The sequence below is a fragment of the Dicentrarchus labrax genome, unplaced genomic scaffold (assembly GCF_905237075.1).
Source record: "Dicentrarchus labrax unplaced genomic scaffold, dlabrax2021, whole genome shotgun sequence".
Classification (NCBI taxonomy): Eukaryota; Metazoa; Chordata; class Actinopteri; family Moronidae; genus Dicentrarchus; species Dicentrarchus labrax.
The window spans coordinates 6948289-6962820 of NW_026136722.1; the positions used below are offsets into that span (position 1 = coordinate 6948289).

General features: G+C 42.1%; 3 protein-coding genes across 4 annotated transcripts; 1 reads left to right on the plus strand and 2 right to left on the minus strand.

Moving 5' to 3' along the window:
• Positions 1 to 19: 19 nt before the first annotated feature.
• gga3b (golgi associated, gamma adaptin ear containing, ARF binding protein 3b) lies at positions 20 to 6971 on the minus strand. The gene is made up of 17 exons (XM_051389039.1): positions 6887 to 6971; positions 6319 to 6403; positions 6158 to 6233; positions 5977 to 6075; positions 5751 to 5874; positions 5552 to 5655; positions 5297 to 5377; positions 5070 to 5207; positions 4329 to 4410; positions 4113 to 4238; positions 3741 to 3989; positions 3464 to 3546; positions 3216 to 3355; positions 2816 to 3102; positions 2521 to 2690; positions 1585 to 1695; positions 20 to 1464 (listed from the first exon to the last, which is right to left on the minus strand). The coding sequence occupies exons 1-17, from the start codon at positions 6924 to 6926 to the stop codon at positions 1354 to 1356; spliced, it is 2106 nt and encodes a 701-aa protein (XP_051244999.1). The 5' UTR covers positions 6927 to 6971; the 3' UTR covers positions 20 to 1353.
• A 159-nt stretch (positions 6972 to 7130) lies between these two features.
• Positions 7131 to 9328, plus strand: mrps7 (mitochondrial ribosomal protein S7). The gene is made up of 5 exons (XM_051389045.1): positions 7131 to 7218; positions 7948 to 8139; positions 8244 to 8307; positions 8407 to 8574; positions 8690 to 9328. Exons 1-5 carry the CDS (start codon positions 7175 to 7177, stop codon positions 8909 to 8911), a joined length of 690 nt encoding a protein of 229 aa, XP_051245005.1. The 5' UTR covers positions 7131 to 7174; the 3' UTR covers positions 8912 to 9328.
• On the minus strand, positions 9200 to 14472 carry mif4gdb (MIF4G domain containing b). 2 transcript variants are annotated; one of them, XM_051389046.1, is made up of 6 exons: positions 14349 to 14472; positions 13434 to 13528; positions 13169 to 13278; positions 12702 to 12857; positions 11901 to 11993; positions 9200 to 11151 (listed from the first exon to the last, which is right to left on the minus strand). In XM_051389046.1, the coding sequence occupies exons 2-6, from the start codon at positions 13510 to 13512 to the stop codon at positions 10924 to 10926; spliced, it is 666 nt and encodes a 221-aa protein (XP_051245006.1). In that variant the 5' UTR covers positions 13513 to 13528; positions 14349 to 14472; the 3' UTR covers positions 9200 to 10923. The 2 variants fall into 2 exon arrangements, with proteins under 2 accessions (XP_051245006.1, XP_051245007.1); XM_051389047.1 differs by having other exon boundaries at positions 14320 to 14460.
• Between the last annotated feature and the right edge of the window lie 60 nt (positions 14473 to 14532).

A 14532-nucleotide genomic window follows, 5' to 3' on the forward strand; every position in this document is an offset into this window, starting at 1 on the left:
AAACCTTGAATATCTGACATCAATTGAAAGAAATATTTATTTTTTCATGCAGCAAACACATGGCACATCATACAGTATGTACAGACCTAACACTCCCAAAATCTACACATCACATGTTCACATAACTCGTCATACAACAAACAATAGGTACATTACACACTATGTACATTAAACACTTCCGTACATCCCACATGACAACGGGTTGAGGACTACCAGAGGAAGGGACCTAAGGATCAAGATGGACTGATTTATCAAAATCCCACTGCTGCACGCTGCAAAGTTTATTCATCTGGTGACAGATTTCCCTTTTTCAAGCCACAGAAATTAAATTTAGATTTTTTTAGATCACATTTTCTAGGTTCAGTGATGCACTGAAATACTATAACAGAAAATAATAAATGACAAAAATACTCAATACTGACACTGGTAGTGTCTGGTCAACTTTAAATACAGAACAAAAAACTATTGATACACATGACTGAAATGCTGACAATCTGAGCAAACCACCTTTCAAGAAAAGACTAATCACATGAAATAAAACTAGATTTGAACTCAGTAGCCTCACGTCACCTTCTAAAGTGCAGTTGGTTGCTTTTACAACACAGAATTTAACATTGTTGGTCCGCGAATCTAAAAAGGCTAAATTAAGTAGAACAATTGATAAACACGTTACTTAACCATGTCAAAAATCTTGATGCATGAAATATTCATGTAATCAATACACAAACAATCAACTATCTTCCTGCAGCAATGACTACATCACAGTACTTTTCACTTAACAGATGTTTTTTTCCTTCTACCTACTAGATCCCGTTTCCAAATTTCTGGATATATTCAAGTATATTTTGTGTGGGCTAAGAAAGTGCTCACCCAGAGGAATAAATGAAAGCACGACTGTTCTCTCTCCGTTAACTTAGAGGTTAATTTCTTTTAAAACATTTTGTTATGCTGCAATGCATCCCGTCAGTCTGAGGCTAATGCATTGATTATTTAAAGTACATTCAAAACTGTTATATTCACCTTGAGGGGGGGAAATCCATTCAAATATCTACCTCAATACCACCGACTTGTAAACGCCACGGCTGTCTTGCCAGTGTAAATCTTTAGTTTGTTAGCTATCTGCAGAAACGTATAAGAGCACCGTATACGTAAATAAGTGTCTGCTGCAAGCTTCTCACTGCCAGTAACAACGATGGCCAAAGAAATGCACAACGATAAGGAATGTGAAGCTGAAAGGTGGAGAGCCGCTGAATGAGCCCCCACCTTCCCCTCCGTTCTCTCTGGGATGAACACACCCCGTCATGGAGTATGAACCAGTCTGTCCCTGCTGAGCGGTAGCGGGCCTGCACGCTGCTATAGATGACCCCATGTCTCTTGTGGGGGGAACTGGTCAACCTCTCCGACCTCATTGCACAGGCGGTCTCCTAGCGAGAAAGCCAGCTTGTAGCGCAGACGCACCTTCTCCTGTGGAGACACGCACACAAAAGATCTTTAAGCATCATCGGCTACGACAGAGCATTGTGTGGATGAGAAATTATTTGTGGTTAATGCACATATATATGTCATTATGTGGTATTATGTCACCTTTGTTGGATTGGCCAGTAACATGATCTGCGTAATGGAGGCCGGAGGTAGGATAGGGTTAAATGGTGCCAGTTCTGTTCCTGATGGGGGCTGCAGCTTCACCTTCATTGACTGGTGGGGGATGAGACAAAGAGTCAGAAATCCCTTTTACGCCTTTATTAAAAGGACAAATTCAATTCATTGTTTTCAAGTCTATGTTTGTATTTCCACCCCCTTTGCAGAGGCATAGTAACACAAAAAGTTAGTTTCAAACTTAAAAGACCAACTGGAAGATATACATTTGTGGCTAACCTTAAAGCAGCAACAAGTAACTTTAATTTTTTGTTGATTCTGGCGGTCCCTGTGGACAAAAGCAGTAGTGTTTCTACCCCCTTGTTTCATTGATTTCAAGGGGAATCTGACCAGATCCATATCTATTGGTATTAAACGTAACAATATAACCAATCTTCTTGCTAACGGTCTTGTGTGCTTATGTATGTCATATAGGGGCATCAGTATTAAATTGAGATTGTTAACCAGTTAAAAACTCCTTGCAGTAATTTTCTGAATTCAACTTTACAGACTTTACAGAGATGAGAAGGGGCACAACACCAAACAAAGATCCCAGGCTGGACTTGAACCTGGGGTGTTACGTTATCTGTGGCACCTTAAACCCCCTAGACCACCAGGGCACTGTCTGTTATTATTACAATTTTCTATCGTCTAAAATATTTTAGATTATGTAGATACATCAGTGAATGAGCTGTATGGATAATCGTCTGAAAAAATTTGTGTATAGAATGGATCAATTCAAGTTGACACTTGTATTGATCTTAATCACACCTACAGTCTCGTATAGAAACAAAAAAGCAGGTTCATGAACTGTTTGAGAAAAAAATAAACCTTCACAGGAGCCAGTGAAAGAACGTGAATGAACAGAGGAGCAGATATCTCTACCTTGGGGACAGCAGCCTGCAGTACCACACTATGAACAGGCAGGGGTGCTGTATTGAGCATGGACACCACCATTACCAACACGTCAGGCCTGCAGGGGGGACAGTCAGATGCAAAGTTGAGGAGCATGCGAACGCCGTCCTTATCGTAGGCCGTCACAGGCAGCACTTTACCTGAGGACAGACGGGGCACAGCCAATCAGGAACATGAGCTATTCAAAGAGTCTACATCAGGTGAGTATCATTTGTCAGTCAAGCCCATCATTTCTTGCTCCCTCCCTCCTCTCTGCTGTCCTTACTCGGTCTGATGGCCTCCAAAGGGACGTGCACATTGCTCAGGGAGATGTCAACGGCTCTGGCCGGGCTGCCTTGGAGGGGAGGGTGGCAGGGGGACAGAGAGCGGAACAGCGGGCTGCCAGGGGCTGAGCCTAGGCTCTGAGCCTTGGCATGGGACAGAGCAGGAGAGCCATGCATTGTGGCCTGGAGAAGAGAGGGTGAGGAGGGAGAGCTCTGTCCGGGTACGAGAGGAGGTGCTCCAGGCATCCCAAAGCCGCCTCCTCCTCTGGCCGTCATCTGGCTGGACAAACTGAAAATAACACGTGATGGATCGCTATGGCACCTTAAAGCACTGTGGACCAGTCTAATAAAAAGCATACTGATTCAAAAGTGGAGAGAAAAGCAGTGCACATGACTCTGTACCTCTTGTGATCTGAAAAGCCCATCATGGCCAGGTCTTGCAATTTCTGGAGACTGTGTGTGACAGCAGCTGCTTCAGCTGGGGGCACCGCTGGACCTGAACAAGCTAAACTGCCAAACAAATCCACACTTGATGCTGGAGCCTGCAGAGGAGATAGAGAAGAGAATTTACCCTCTCGCATTACACACTGACTAACAAGCTGTGGGTTTGCTTAAGTTTTTTTTTTTTCCACATGCTATTTTAGACGTACCTGCAAGGAAGTCCACTGATTGGACAGTTCGTTCAACTTGGGCTTTGACTGTCCGCTCAGAGAGTTAGGGGGGTCGTTCAGTCCTGAAAGAAGGTACAACAGAGAGAAAATCTTTGATATTTCCCAAAATAACAAATTGTTCCTTTAAAGATCCAGTGTGCAGGATTTAGTGGCATCTAGTGGTGTAATTGTAGATTACAACTCCTGCGCTTCACCCTCCCCCTTCCAAGCGTGTAGGAGAAACTCCAGTGGTCGCGAAATGTGCGGGATGTACTACCTAGAGACAGCAGCTCATCATCGAGGAGAAAGAGTGCAGTGGAGGCCTTGTCGAGGGGGGGGTGACTCGGGCTGCTGCTCTGACTGCCATGCGAGCCGGCCAGGCGTTTGGGAGGAGGAGGCAGGACCGGGATGGGGGAAGCCGTGGGATTGGCGGAGACAGGATTTGAGGACTGTGACGGAGGGGCTGCTGGTTGAGGGGGACTCGGAGTGTCGAGGCCGGCGAGGTCAATCAGTGTGTCTGTGGTCTCTGTTGAGTGACAAAGAGAGGAAGATTGACAGCAGCTGAATTAACGACACAATGGCAGGATATCCGGAGCATAAATCACATTTTTTTGCAGATTAAAAAATATAATTATAAAATGTCTCTCACCAGTCTCACTGTGACCAGCTGTAGTCCGAGGCTCTTCACTGTCGCCGTTTATGGGCTGCCCCTCGACAATCTTCTTATAGGCGTTGATGACCCTGGAGAGGTCATCGCTGGCCTGCAGGATGTCACCTGAGTGGTCATAGGTCAGAGGTTACACACTATACACAATAAAATGATCAACATGTGTCAGCAAATAAAGAGAATACCAAACTAGCAAACCTAAACTGGTGTCATTGTCCTCTGTCTCAGTGGCCATTTTGAAAGCAGCACGCCTCAGCTTGTCACAGCGCTCGTAGAGTTCCTGAGAGGAAACACAAAGGAGGCGCTGTACAGTTGGACCGCAGCTGGTGTGAACTGCTGGACTTTCAGTGGTTAAGTCAGTTTATTGAATTAAGTATCAAACATATAAAATGACTTTACTTTCCACAGACAATATACAATTAAACACACTATATAAATTACTAACACGGTCATGTTCTAATATTTTCAGGCAAATATGAGACATAGCGAAGACTCTTATCTGTGCCTATAAATAGTGAACTAGTTATGCTCAAATCTGACACAGTTCCTGTGAGTCTGAGGACATGAAAAATGTGCACGCGACAAAGAAAGGGGACAGAGTGGTTGTTGTGCATTCGAACACTTTAAACCTAACATGCTGATCGATATGGTTATTGATATGTAATGTCAGCGGGCGGCAGCAGAACCAAGAACAGGAGCAGTAACCTTTAGTCAAAGAAAAATGCTGAAAACCCCCAAATCATGTTGGGTTGTGATCAAGCATTACTGCAAATTACACTGAGGGGAAAATAGATAAAATGACTTGCGTGAGTTTGCATTTCACTTTGGCAGTCATTCTGGATTCAAGTTGAGTTACTGTTGAGCTGAGTTTCATCCATGTAGGTTAAAGTTAAAGTCTCATTTGTGTGTGTGTGTTTGCTTGAGTGCACAGACACACACCTTAATGATCTCCTTATCTGACTCAGAGGACCTGTCTTTATTGTAGTGGGACAGCATCTCCGTCAGCAGCTTCACGTTGATGTTCACCTCCTCCAGCGTGTGAATGCGCTTTGTTACCTTGTGCACTCGCGCCTCGTCCTGAACAAAGACAACGCCGTGTAATACACGTTAAAACACCGTCAGGTCATATGTGAAGAATCTGAAATGGATGTGAGGACACGTCTTACCTCTTTCACCATGTTTTTGATTAATCTGTTGGCTTCCTGGAGGTCCTCTGGATTTTTACTCCGGAGAAGCTCAGCAAGCAGCTAAACACACACACACACACACACACACACACACACACACACACACACACACTGTAACAGTAGAAATGTGACAAACATTAGTTATTTTACAGAGGAGTTATGATTTCTGTGCTTTTTTCTATTTAAACAACAACAAAATTACAGAACAGATTTAGTTTTCCTTCAATCTCTCACCTTTCCCATGTCCTCGTTGTCAAACACCGGATGTTTAGGTCGTGTCGGAGGAGAGGGGATCAGAGTCCTGTCCAGCGGTAACTCTGGGTCACGTGTCACAAGGCCTGGTGAAGAGAGTGAGTGATGATTGGATTAATAAGCTCCCTTTGAGGCAAATGTCGTTTCGCACATATTGCGTTAATCATCGTCGTCCACACACCCTGTCTTCTTAGCGTCTGGTAGGCTTCACCGATCTTGGCTTCATTTGGAAAAGCCACCGTCCAGCTGTAAAGCATCTCCACAATCTTCAGCTTCACCTTCTCAGGAGTGCTGTCGCCCATGTACTGGAAACAAGAGGGGATTTAAAAAGAGGCTGGGTAGTAGGAGACACGGTTAAACATACTTTTCATATGCGGGGAATATAAACCTTTCTGGAGACCGCTCACCTTTGGAGACACAACTTTAATCAGCTCATTCAAAAATCTGTATTTTCCAACTTCATTATGAAACCTTCTCCCACAGTTCTTCATACATGCCTCCAACACCTGCACACAAAATTGTTAAGATGAAAGTGTTTGCTTTAGTTGTTGAGAAAGAACTCGACATTTATGGTGAAGTGTGTCTTACCGTCAGCGCCTGAAGAGCTTCCCATTCTTGTGGTGAGTGGATTTTGTGGACGAGCAGATTCACGGCGATCTGCGGACTGCAAAAACAAATTCCAGATTAAAATCTTTTTCTAAGGTGACAAACAAAACAGGTTTTTTTTTATGAATATTTCCCAGACGTACCCTTCCAGTTCCTTGTTGATCTGATCACAGAACCCTATGATGTACTCCCAGTCCTCCTGTCTGTTTGTTGGATGGGTGGCTTTGTCTGTCAGAGAGATACAATTTGAGGAGCATTAAATCTGTGCCACGTACATCCCAACCTACAGCGAATATATCCTCCCTGTGAGTCTTATGACCAACATAACAATGCAGTATTTGTTATCATCCTTCCTCTTTGTATTTACTGGTGTGCTGTCCATTGTGTTGGCAGTGCTGCTCATTCATCACTCAGACCGATGCAGTTTCCTGTCCCACAGCTGCAAGTATTAAGCCACGATAAGCTCATCAACAATCACTGCACACACCGGGCTGTCACTGGTAACCGTGGCCCTGACAGTGTTTATTAAACAGCTCTCCACCCATCCTGCTAATGCTGCAGACAGCAGGCTGTCAACCAGGACCCTCCACTGGCTGAGGATCAGCAGGAAACCGGCGCTGTGCAGACGGATTTACCGCCCTGTCACCCGGAGCTTTATATCTACCTAATTATCTCTATTATTTCATTCATAAAATGGGATTAATCACTCACTGAGCCAGGATTCAAGCGACTCCCCTTCCTGGTACGCCATAGCACTAAAAACATCGCGTGATGTCACCAATGTGTGCGCGAGAGTCCAGAATGAGTTGGGGGGAAAAAAACTACAAAAAAACACACCGTTTCTTTAAATATATATTTAAAATACACATAAATATATATATATTTTATCTCGGTATTTAATTTAAACTTAAACCAAATGAAACGTTTAATTTTTTTCCCCCGACGGCGTCTGCAGGGGGCTACTAACGTGGGGTCCTAACTGACATTCACATTTTCAAGATGGCTGCTTCACTCTCAGGATTATTAAAACCTTGGACGCCAAGGTAATGACGGTTTTTATGAAGATACAAACAACTAACGGGTGATGTTAGATATATGTGTTTAATGTTACAGCTGTAGGCGCATTTTACCTGTAAGTCAGAGTCGAAACACTGTTTGTAACTTTGTGTTTTCATCATAAACTAACGTGAAACTCTTGTGTTAAATATCAGCACCTGATAATGTATGGTAGGAAGTGTGAGGTGAACTCTTGTTGTACTTTATTGATCCGATTTCAATCTGTTTACTCCTCGTTTAGTCCCTGAAGCGTCTACATTAAAGACCACATCACGTGTCTTCATTTTCATCATCGATTATTCTTTATTTTATTTTATATCGATTCAACTTTTCTTGTTTTGTTCGACTAACCCAGTTATTCAACTCAAAGTGATCATAAACCTGACAGTTTAATTGTTGGCCGACTAATCGTTTAATCAAAAATGTTTGGATTTGATTGATAAATATCTAAAAGACAAAGTTAAATCAATGATGGACATTATTATATATATATCTATATTGTATCAATCTCCTGATTATTCTCGATCCACTATTCATTTGCTCATCAAAACTTCCCCGTTCAGTCCAACCAACCAAACCAACCATCGAACAAGCTGAATTTACTGATTTAAAATAAAGAAAAACATTTTCAGTAGAACGACTAAACGATTAATGGTTTCATCTCTCAGTGCTTCGATCCTCACACTGATTAACTCTCGCGTGTCCTTTCTTCGCAGAGTGTTCCTGGTGAGATGGAGCAGATACAACCCTTACTATCTGGAGCCGGAGGTCAGGAAGGAGGTGTACAGCAAACCAGAGACAGAGCTGAGTCAAAAAGAGAAGGAGGAGCGGGAGATCAGAATGCTCAGACCCATCAAGGCCGCAACCAACGGAGTCACCAGCTCTGTTTTCAGTGACCCAGACCTCAGGTAGAACAAACACACACCCCAGCTCACTGCAGGAGGGTGTCGCTTATTTGGTTAAAGCCGTGTTCACGTCAGGTGGTCATTTATGGCTTTTTTTCTCCCCCCAGTAAGTTCATCAACATGATGATGACACACGGAAACAAGGTTTTGGCCAGAGAGATCTTGACACAGGTAAAAAAAAAAAAAAAAAAAAACACTGTTCGGAGGTTCAAAGATTTGCTGTTGGTCTAATAGTATTCAAATGACAACAGTTTGTGTCTCTGCTTCCAGACCCTGGAGAGCATAAAGAGGAAACAGGTGGAGAAATACCACAAAGCTCCAGAAAGGGACAAGGAAGCGATTGAGTGTAACCCGTACACCATTTTTCACCAGGCTCTGGACAACATTAAGCCTGTTGTTGGGCTGACCAGCATACAGAAAGGTGGACAGTACTACCAGGTCAGTCTGAGATCAGATCTGTGCTCTGTTGTTGCTGTTGATCTTTTACCAACAAAGCATAAACGTATAAAAAGTCTGACCATTTTATTAATGTTTTCTCTCCGAACCCACCCAGGTTCCCATCCCTCTTACAGAAAACCGACGCCGCTTCCTCGCCATGAAATGGATGCTCACAGAGTGCCGGGAAAACAAACACCGGCGGACGCACATGTATGAAAAACTGTCCCAGGAACTGCTGGCAGCCTACATGAAGGAAGGCAACCTGATCAAGAAGAAGTATGAAATGCACAAGATGGCTGAAGCCAACAGAGCCTACGCTCACTACCGCTGGTGGTAGAGAGAAACCCATCAGGACTGAAACGCCACTCCGATGTTTCTTCAGACCAGACGAAGGTTGTGTTGGCCACAAAGGGTCGTGGATGGTTTCCAGTGACATGTTTTGTTTTTCAGAGCACTATTGTAAATAGTGAACATCGTGAAGATCCTTTGGTACGAAGGATTACGTTCTAAAAAGTGCTGTAGGACAACATAATAACGTGGATTACTTTTTGTATTGAGAAACTTGCATTCAGTAAAAGAAACTGTTGTGCTCAGTTTTATGGTTAATTAACACACAAACACAGAATTAATGAAAAAACGTCCCAAGTTTTATTAGAACAAATAAATTTGCATTAAATGTACAACCCAACCGTAAAAAAAATGGAATTGAGTAATGTAAAAATGTTGCAACAGTGTAATAAAATATATAAACATATATTGCAGTCAGTATTGTGTCTACAGCATTCAAACTCAGTTATTCCTAATTTAGCTCTTTAGGATCAGTTCAACCTATTTAGCCTCTTATTAGTTTTATTAGTTTGGTCTAAATGTGGTGAAAAATATCAAACGTCTGTACACAAATCTTCAAACACAACTAGAAAAGAGAATTTTGGGAGATTTAAATGCAAAATGGCTGCACTTTTAATTAAATTCTCTTCTAATATTGATGATTCTTTCTCTGAATTGATCAGAGGTTGATTTGTCAGACTGCCAGCTACGAAAGCCAATTTCATATTAATGTTTTAATTATTTACATATTATTACAGGTACAACTTTAAAAAATAATGACATTTCAAAAAGAGATTTAATGTTTTAACCACATGACATCTTGTCCGATGCTTTGCGTCCGATTCAAAGGCAGAGCTTTGGTTGAAGACCGTAAAGCCGTCACTACAAGGGTAACAACAGACTCCAACAGAAAACTGAGCTCAGCTACATAGTGTTTGTGTTTAGTGCTGGTGGAAGCTGAATTCAAAAGGAAAAATACTTTTCTACTGGCTTTATACTCATAACTGAGCTGCATATGCCTGAAGGGAGGAAAAATACCAGCAGTGGTGGAAAGTAACACGTTTCTTTTAACTTCAGTAAATTATTGGAGTCCTTCTTCCACCACTGACCTCCACAACCCTCAACTAGAAATGAACAACTTAGGCCTCATCAAGTCTCCTGTATTGGACGATGCTGTTCCGTGTTATATTGGCACAATTCGTGGAACAAATGATATCTGACTGTAGAGACACAGTTTAAATATGAACTGTAACCAATCTATTGGTCTTTTATTTATAAGTTGAGCTGTAACAAAAAGAAAGATCCCTGAATTAAGACACAATGCTTCATCTGACAAAACGGCCTCACATAACGGGATACCACGAAACAGTAATACAGGAATCCTATGGGACAAATTAGGTCGAACATTCCTCTGAACTCTCTTTCAAAACTTTTGTAAAATTCCTATTCTACACCCAAATATTCAGCTAAAAAAGTAAAATGTTGATTTTCAGTTAAATAAAAATGTTGGTCACACAACGGTTAAAAAAAGGAAAGACCAAATCAGCTTGCATCTGACTGGACTGTCTGGTTCAAGCCCTTTGGATTTGGTCGAAATGAGTTGGAATTTGAAATGTTTTCTTAAAACAGGAATGCCTGCGAGGTCAAAAATAAAAACAACATAAAAAATATCTTTTATAGCTTTTTTTTTTTTCTTAAGCTGTAATCAAACTTTAAACAAAGTGTACCTGAATGTGGCTAAACCTCGTTAACTGAACTTCAACTCCTTGTGAACTATTGCACATTCCACATCCACGGCACCACGTCTTCAGTAATATTATCAAATGCAGGGAACAATCCAGCAAAATGAAAGTCTTTTTACAGTTTATGAACCGCACTCTTCACAAAACCCTCTACTGATTTCCCGAAGGATGTTGCTGGTTTTATAATCAGTGGTGACTGAGGAGAGGTATCCAAGGTGCCTAAAGGTTGGCTAACGCACCTGCAAAACGGCTGCTCAGCACCCTCGTCCTTGCAACAATCCTAGTCAGCAATTTCACTGTAGTAGTACTTGTGGGCGGTGCTGCTGAGCAACCAGCCTCCGGCCCTGAACTCCAGGATCTCCAGCAGTAGCAGACGAGCCATGGAGGTGAGGCCCTCCTGGAGCAGGAAGCCATCCCGCAGCAGGAAGAACAGCTCGTCCATCCGCTGGCCGTTCACCTTCTCCAGCTGCTCACCGATGCGATGCAGCTGCAGCACGAGGCAGTCCACCTGCAGAGGGAGGTGGAGATAGCAGTGAAAGATAGATGGAATAGAAGATGACTGTGAAACACAAACTTTGTTAAGTATGTTACCTATCCACCCAAAAATATTTTTTTCTTCCTGTTCCCAAAGTTTGAGATTTGGCCTTCACTGTGCAGAATGAATTTATCTGCTCACAGTGGAAAGTTTCTGTACTTTTTCAGGGGGCGGGGCCTACAAACATGATGTGTGACATCACAAATAGTCAACCCTGGTACGTATGCACATTAAAAAAAATAAAATAAAATCACTTAATGGATTTTAAATACAGTCAGGAAACTGCCTCAGGCACCACCTCGATGAAGGCAAAAAAAGCATTTGAAAAAGAATTTGTTTGGTGAATAGAAAATGGATTTTAATGGACTCTAATGGATTTTAATGGACTTGCATTGAAGCTCTCAATGTGTGTGTATTCTCAAAGTAGGAATTTTGGTACAGTTGCCTGTGACCCACTGTCCTATGAAATAGGAGCTACTCCTAAATACTCAAAATTGGACACATTTTCCATTATAAATTGTTCATTATTAACATAAAGATTGCAGAGTGAAGTGGATCTGGGCCACAGTATAAATGCCAAAAATATGAATGTGCTCCAATGCATGATGTACTGTAGAAATAGTCAATAAAGAAAAGCTCACAGCAAAAATGTATTCTGCCGAGTAAACATCTAAAGAAATAAAATGAATATAACAAAAAGGAGAAATAACTTTCTTTCTCACCTCCTCCTCATTCATTAGAGCATCTGGTTGGGCCAGCCTCATCAGGCAGTCAAACACAGGATGGACCAGGGCCACCATTGGCATGTTGTTCACCTAAATGTCAAGATATAAACACAGTGTGTAAGGCTAAAACTTTAATCAAGGCAGTTTTTTTTTTTGAAAAATAAGAGAGAGTTGACCTGTGCAAAATGACAATGGCCATTATTAAGGATGAAACCTGAGGATGTGAAAATAAACCGGGGACACACCTTTCTGTCTCATTTTCACACCACTTACATAATAAACACCTTTATTACCACACAATACAAGAAACATGTGCAACAGAGACGTGAACAGTGATAGTGGTTGTGGGGAAGTTTTGGGAAAGTTGCATCTGCAACACTGAACACAAGATGTAATCAAAGATATCACAAGGCGAACACTAAAAGAAAATACAGTCAAGCGGTTCAAGATCCATTTTACAGTGCTGCTCTGTATTCATGATTAAAGGTCCAGTGTGTAACACTTAGGAGGATCTATTGGCAGAAATGGAATATAATATTCATAGGTATGTTTTCATTAGTGTATAATCACCTGAATATACAAATCATTGTGTTTTCATTATCTCACAATGAGATGTTTTTATCTACAGAGGGAGCGGGTCCTCTAAAATAGGTCCTTTGTGCTTAAGTCAAGAGGTTTTTCAGTTGGTTGCAATCTGCAATCTCACAGCTAGATGCCACTAAATTCTACACACTGGTCCTTTAAGACAATATGATAACAAGACGAAGTTTGAAATATCTTAATGGGAAACAAACTTACTTTGAGGTAGTCGAAGATGTTGCAGATGAACGTAACATAGCACACCCACTCCTGCAGTGAGCGCTGCCTCGTCTCCTCGCGGTCGTTGAACTCCTGCTGGAGCCGGTTCAACAAGTTCCTCCTGAAGACAATTCCATTGCTCTGCTTGGCCTCTGCCTGCACGACGTGACCGGGAGACATCAGACAGAAAGTCGAGTATGGATAACGTGTCAGGGAACATAGTGGTGTAGGTAAGCAGGCTTAAGAGCCTCCTGTTGCTCGAGTGTAAACTACCAGTTAGGCATTAATAAGGTAATAGGATTAATATGGTTAAAGAGACTCAATCAGATATTTAAGTCCTGCTCTGGTTTCTTAAATCCCTCTGCTTCAGTGGTGTTCAGTGTCTTGATCAAACAAACTAACATGGACAACAAGTACTGTGAAAAGGTGATGGGCAACCAGCCCATCAAACTGCAAACAGTACGGACCTGCACAATGGTGTAGCAGATGCGGCCAGCCTCTTTGCTGAACACCTGGTCCTTTAAAGACTGATCCATAATGATATTGGATACCTTCTCCAGGTTCACAGAACTTGGGTCTGAAAGAAACAAAAACACATGCACAAAAAGATTGTTTGAGATTCACAGAGTGGATGCTGAGGGGTCAATTATCAATTAAGTTTCAGCAATGGGGTTTAAAAAAGGAGGATGAAACTCCTATAAATCAGTAATAAGAGTACAATAGCATGCTGACCTTTCAAGGCTGTTTTCAGCAACATCTGTGTGTCCAGGTCAAAAGACTGGATCCTGTAGTCATCAGTGGAGTTTTCCATTATAGATGATACCAAACTGTGGAGATCAGCATTTAAAAGCGGTGAAAAATATACAGATGTTATAAAAAAGAAATACAGTCTTTTTCACACACACACACACACACACACACACACACAGACTGAGGTTCTGCTTCAAGCCTGGGCAGACAAATCCATCACACAGATACAGATGAACCACAGAGCAATTTGTGCGACAACAATAACCACAAAATCCTGTGCTGTCATCAAACTGGGGCTGCTCCCCACAGCTCATTCACTGGGGGATAGGAGGGATTACACGGGCAAACCCAGGTCAACCAAAAGGTCACCTGATACCCCAAATCAACAAGATTTAACACCCAGAACAAAGTAGTCTTTTAATTAGTGAGGCATTAATGCTAATATGTTAGCCACGTGTCCGCATGTAACGACTGGCGTAAGTCAGCTAAACGTCAACTTAATTATATAAATATTGTAGTTTATCGCTGGTTTAACGACAACAAATGAGGCGTTAACACAGTTTTGCTGTCTTGTTAACAACACACACACACACACACACACACACACACACCACACACACACACACTAAAGGCTAACGCTAACTAATGTTGAATTACAGCTAGTTAACAGTTAATTAGTTAAGTTAGTTAGTTTGTGTGCCTCCGCTCGGCTGTACAGAAAACCGCTGAACGATTAACTCCAGTTAGCTTTAAGTTGTATACCTTAACACACCTTTTACATTACCGCTGGCCAAAAGAGAGGGGAACGGGTTAACATTAACTACATATCGAGTTGGTAGAGAAACCCAGGTTATTATCAGTTACTCACATTCAGAAAATAATGTGCGGGAAATGTACCTTGAATTTAACGTCAGTTCTTTACATCTAAAGCTGGTTACACCGCTCGGGTTAGACGCCGCAGACGTTCAAAGATGAAGTGTCACGGCGAGATAAACCCCTGCCTGTCGTCACCTCGTAGAATCCACGAACAATCCCGAAGGCTACTTGTGCTCGTGGAGGTTATGTCATTTCCGGCGGGTCG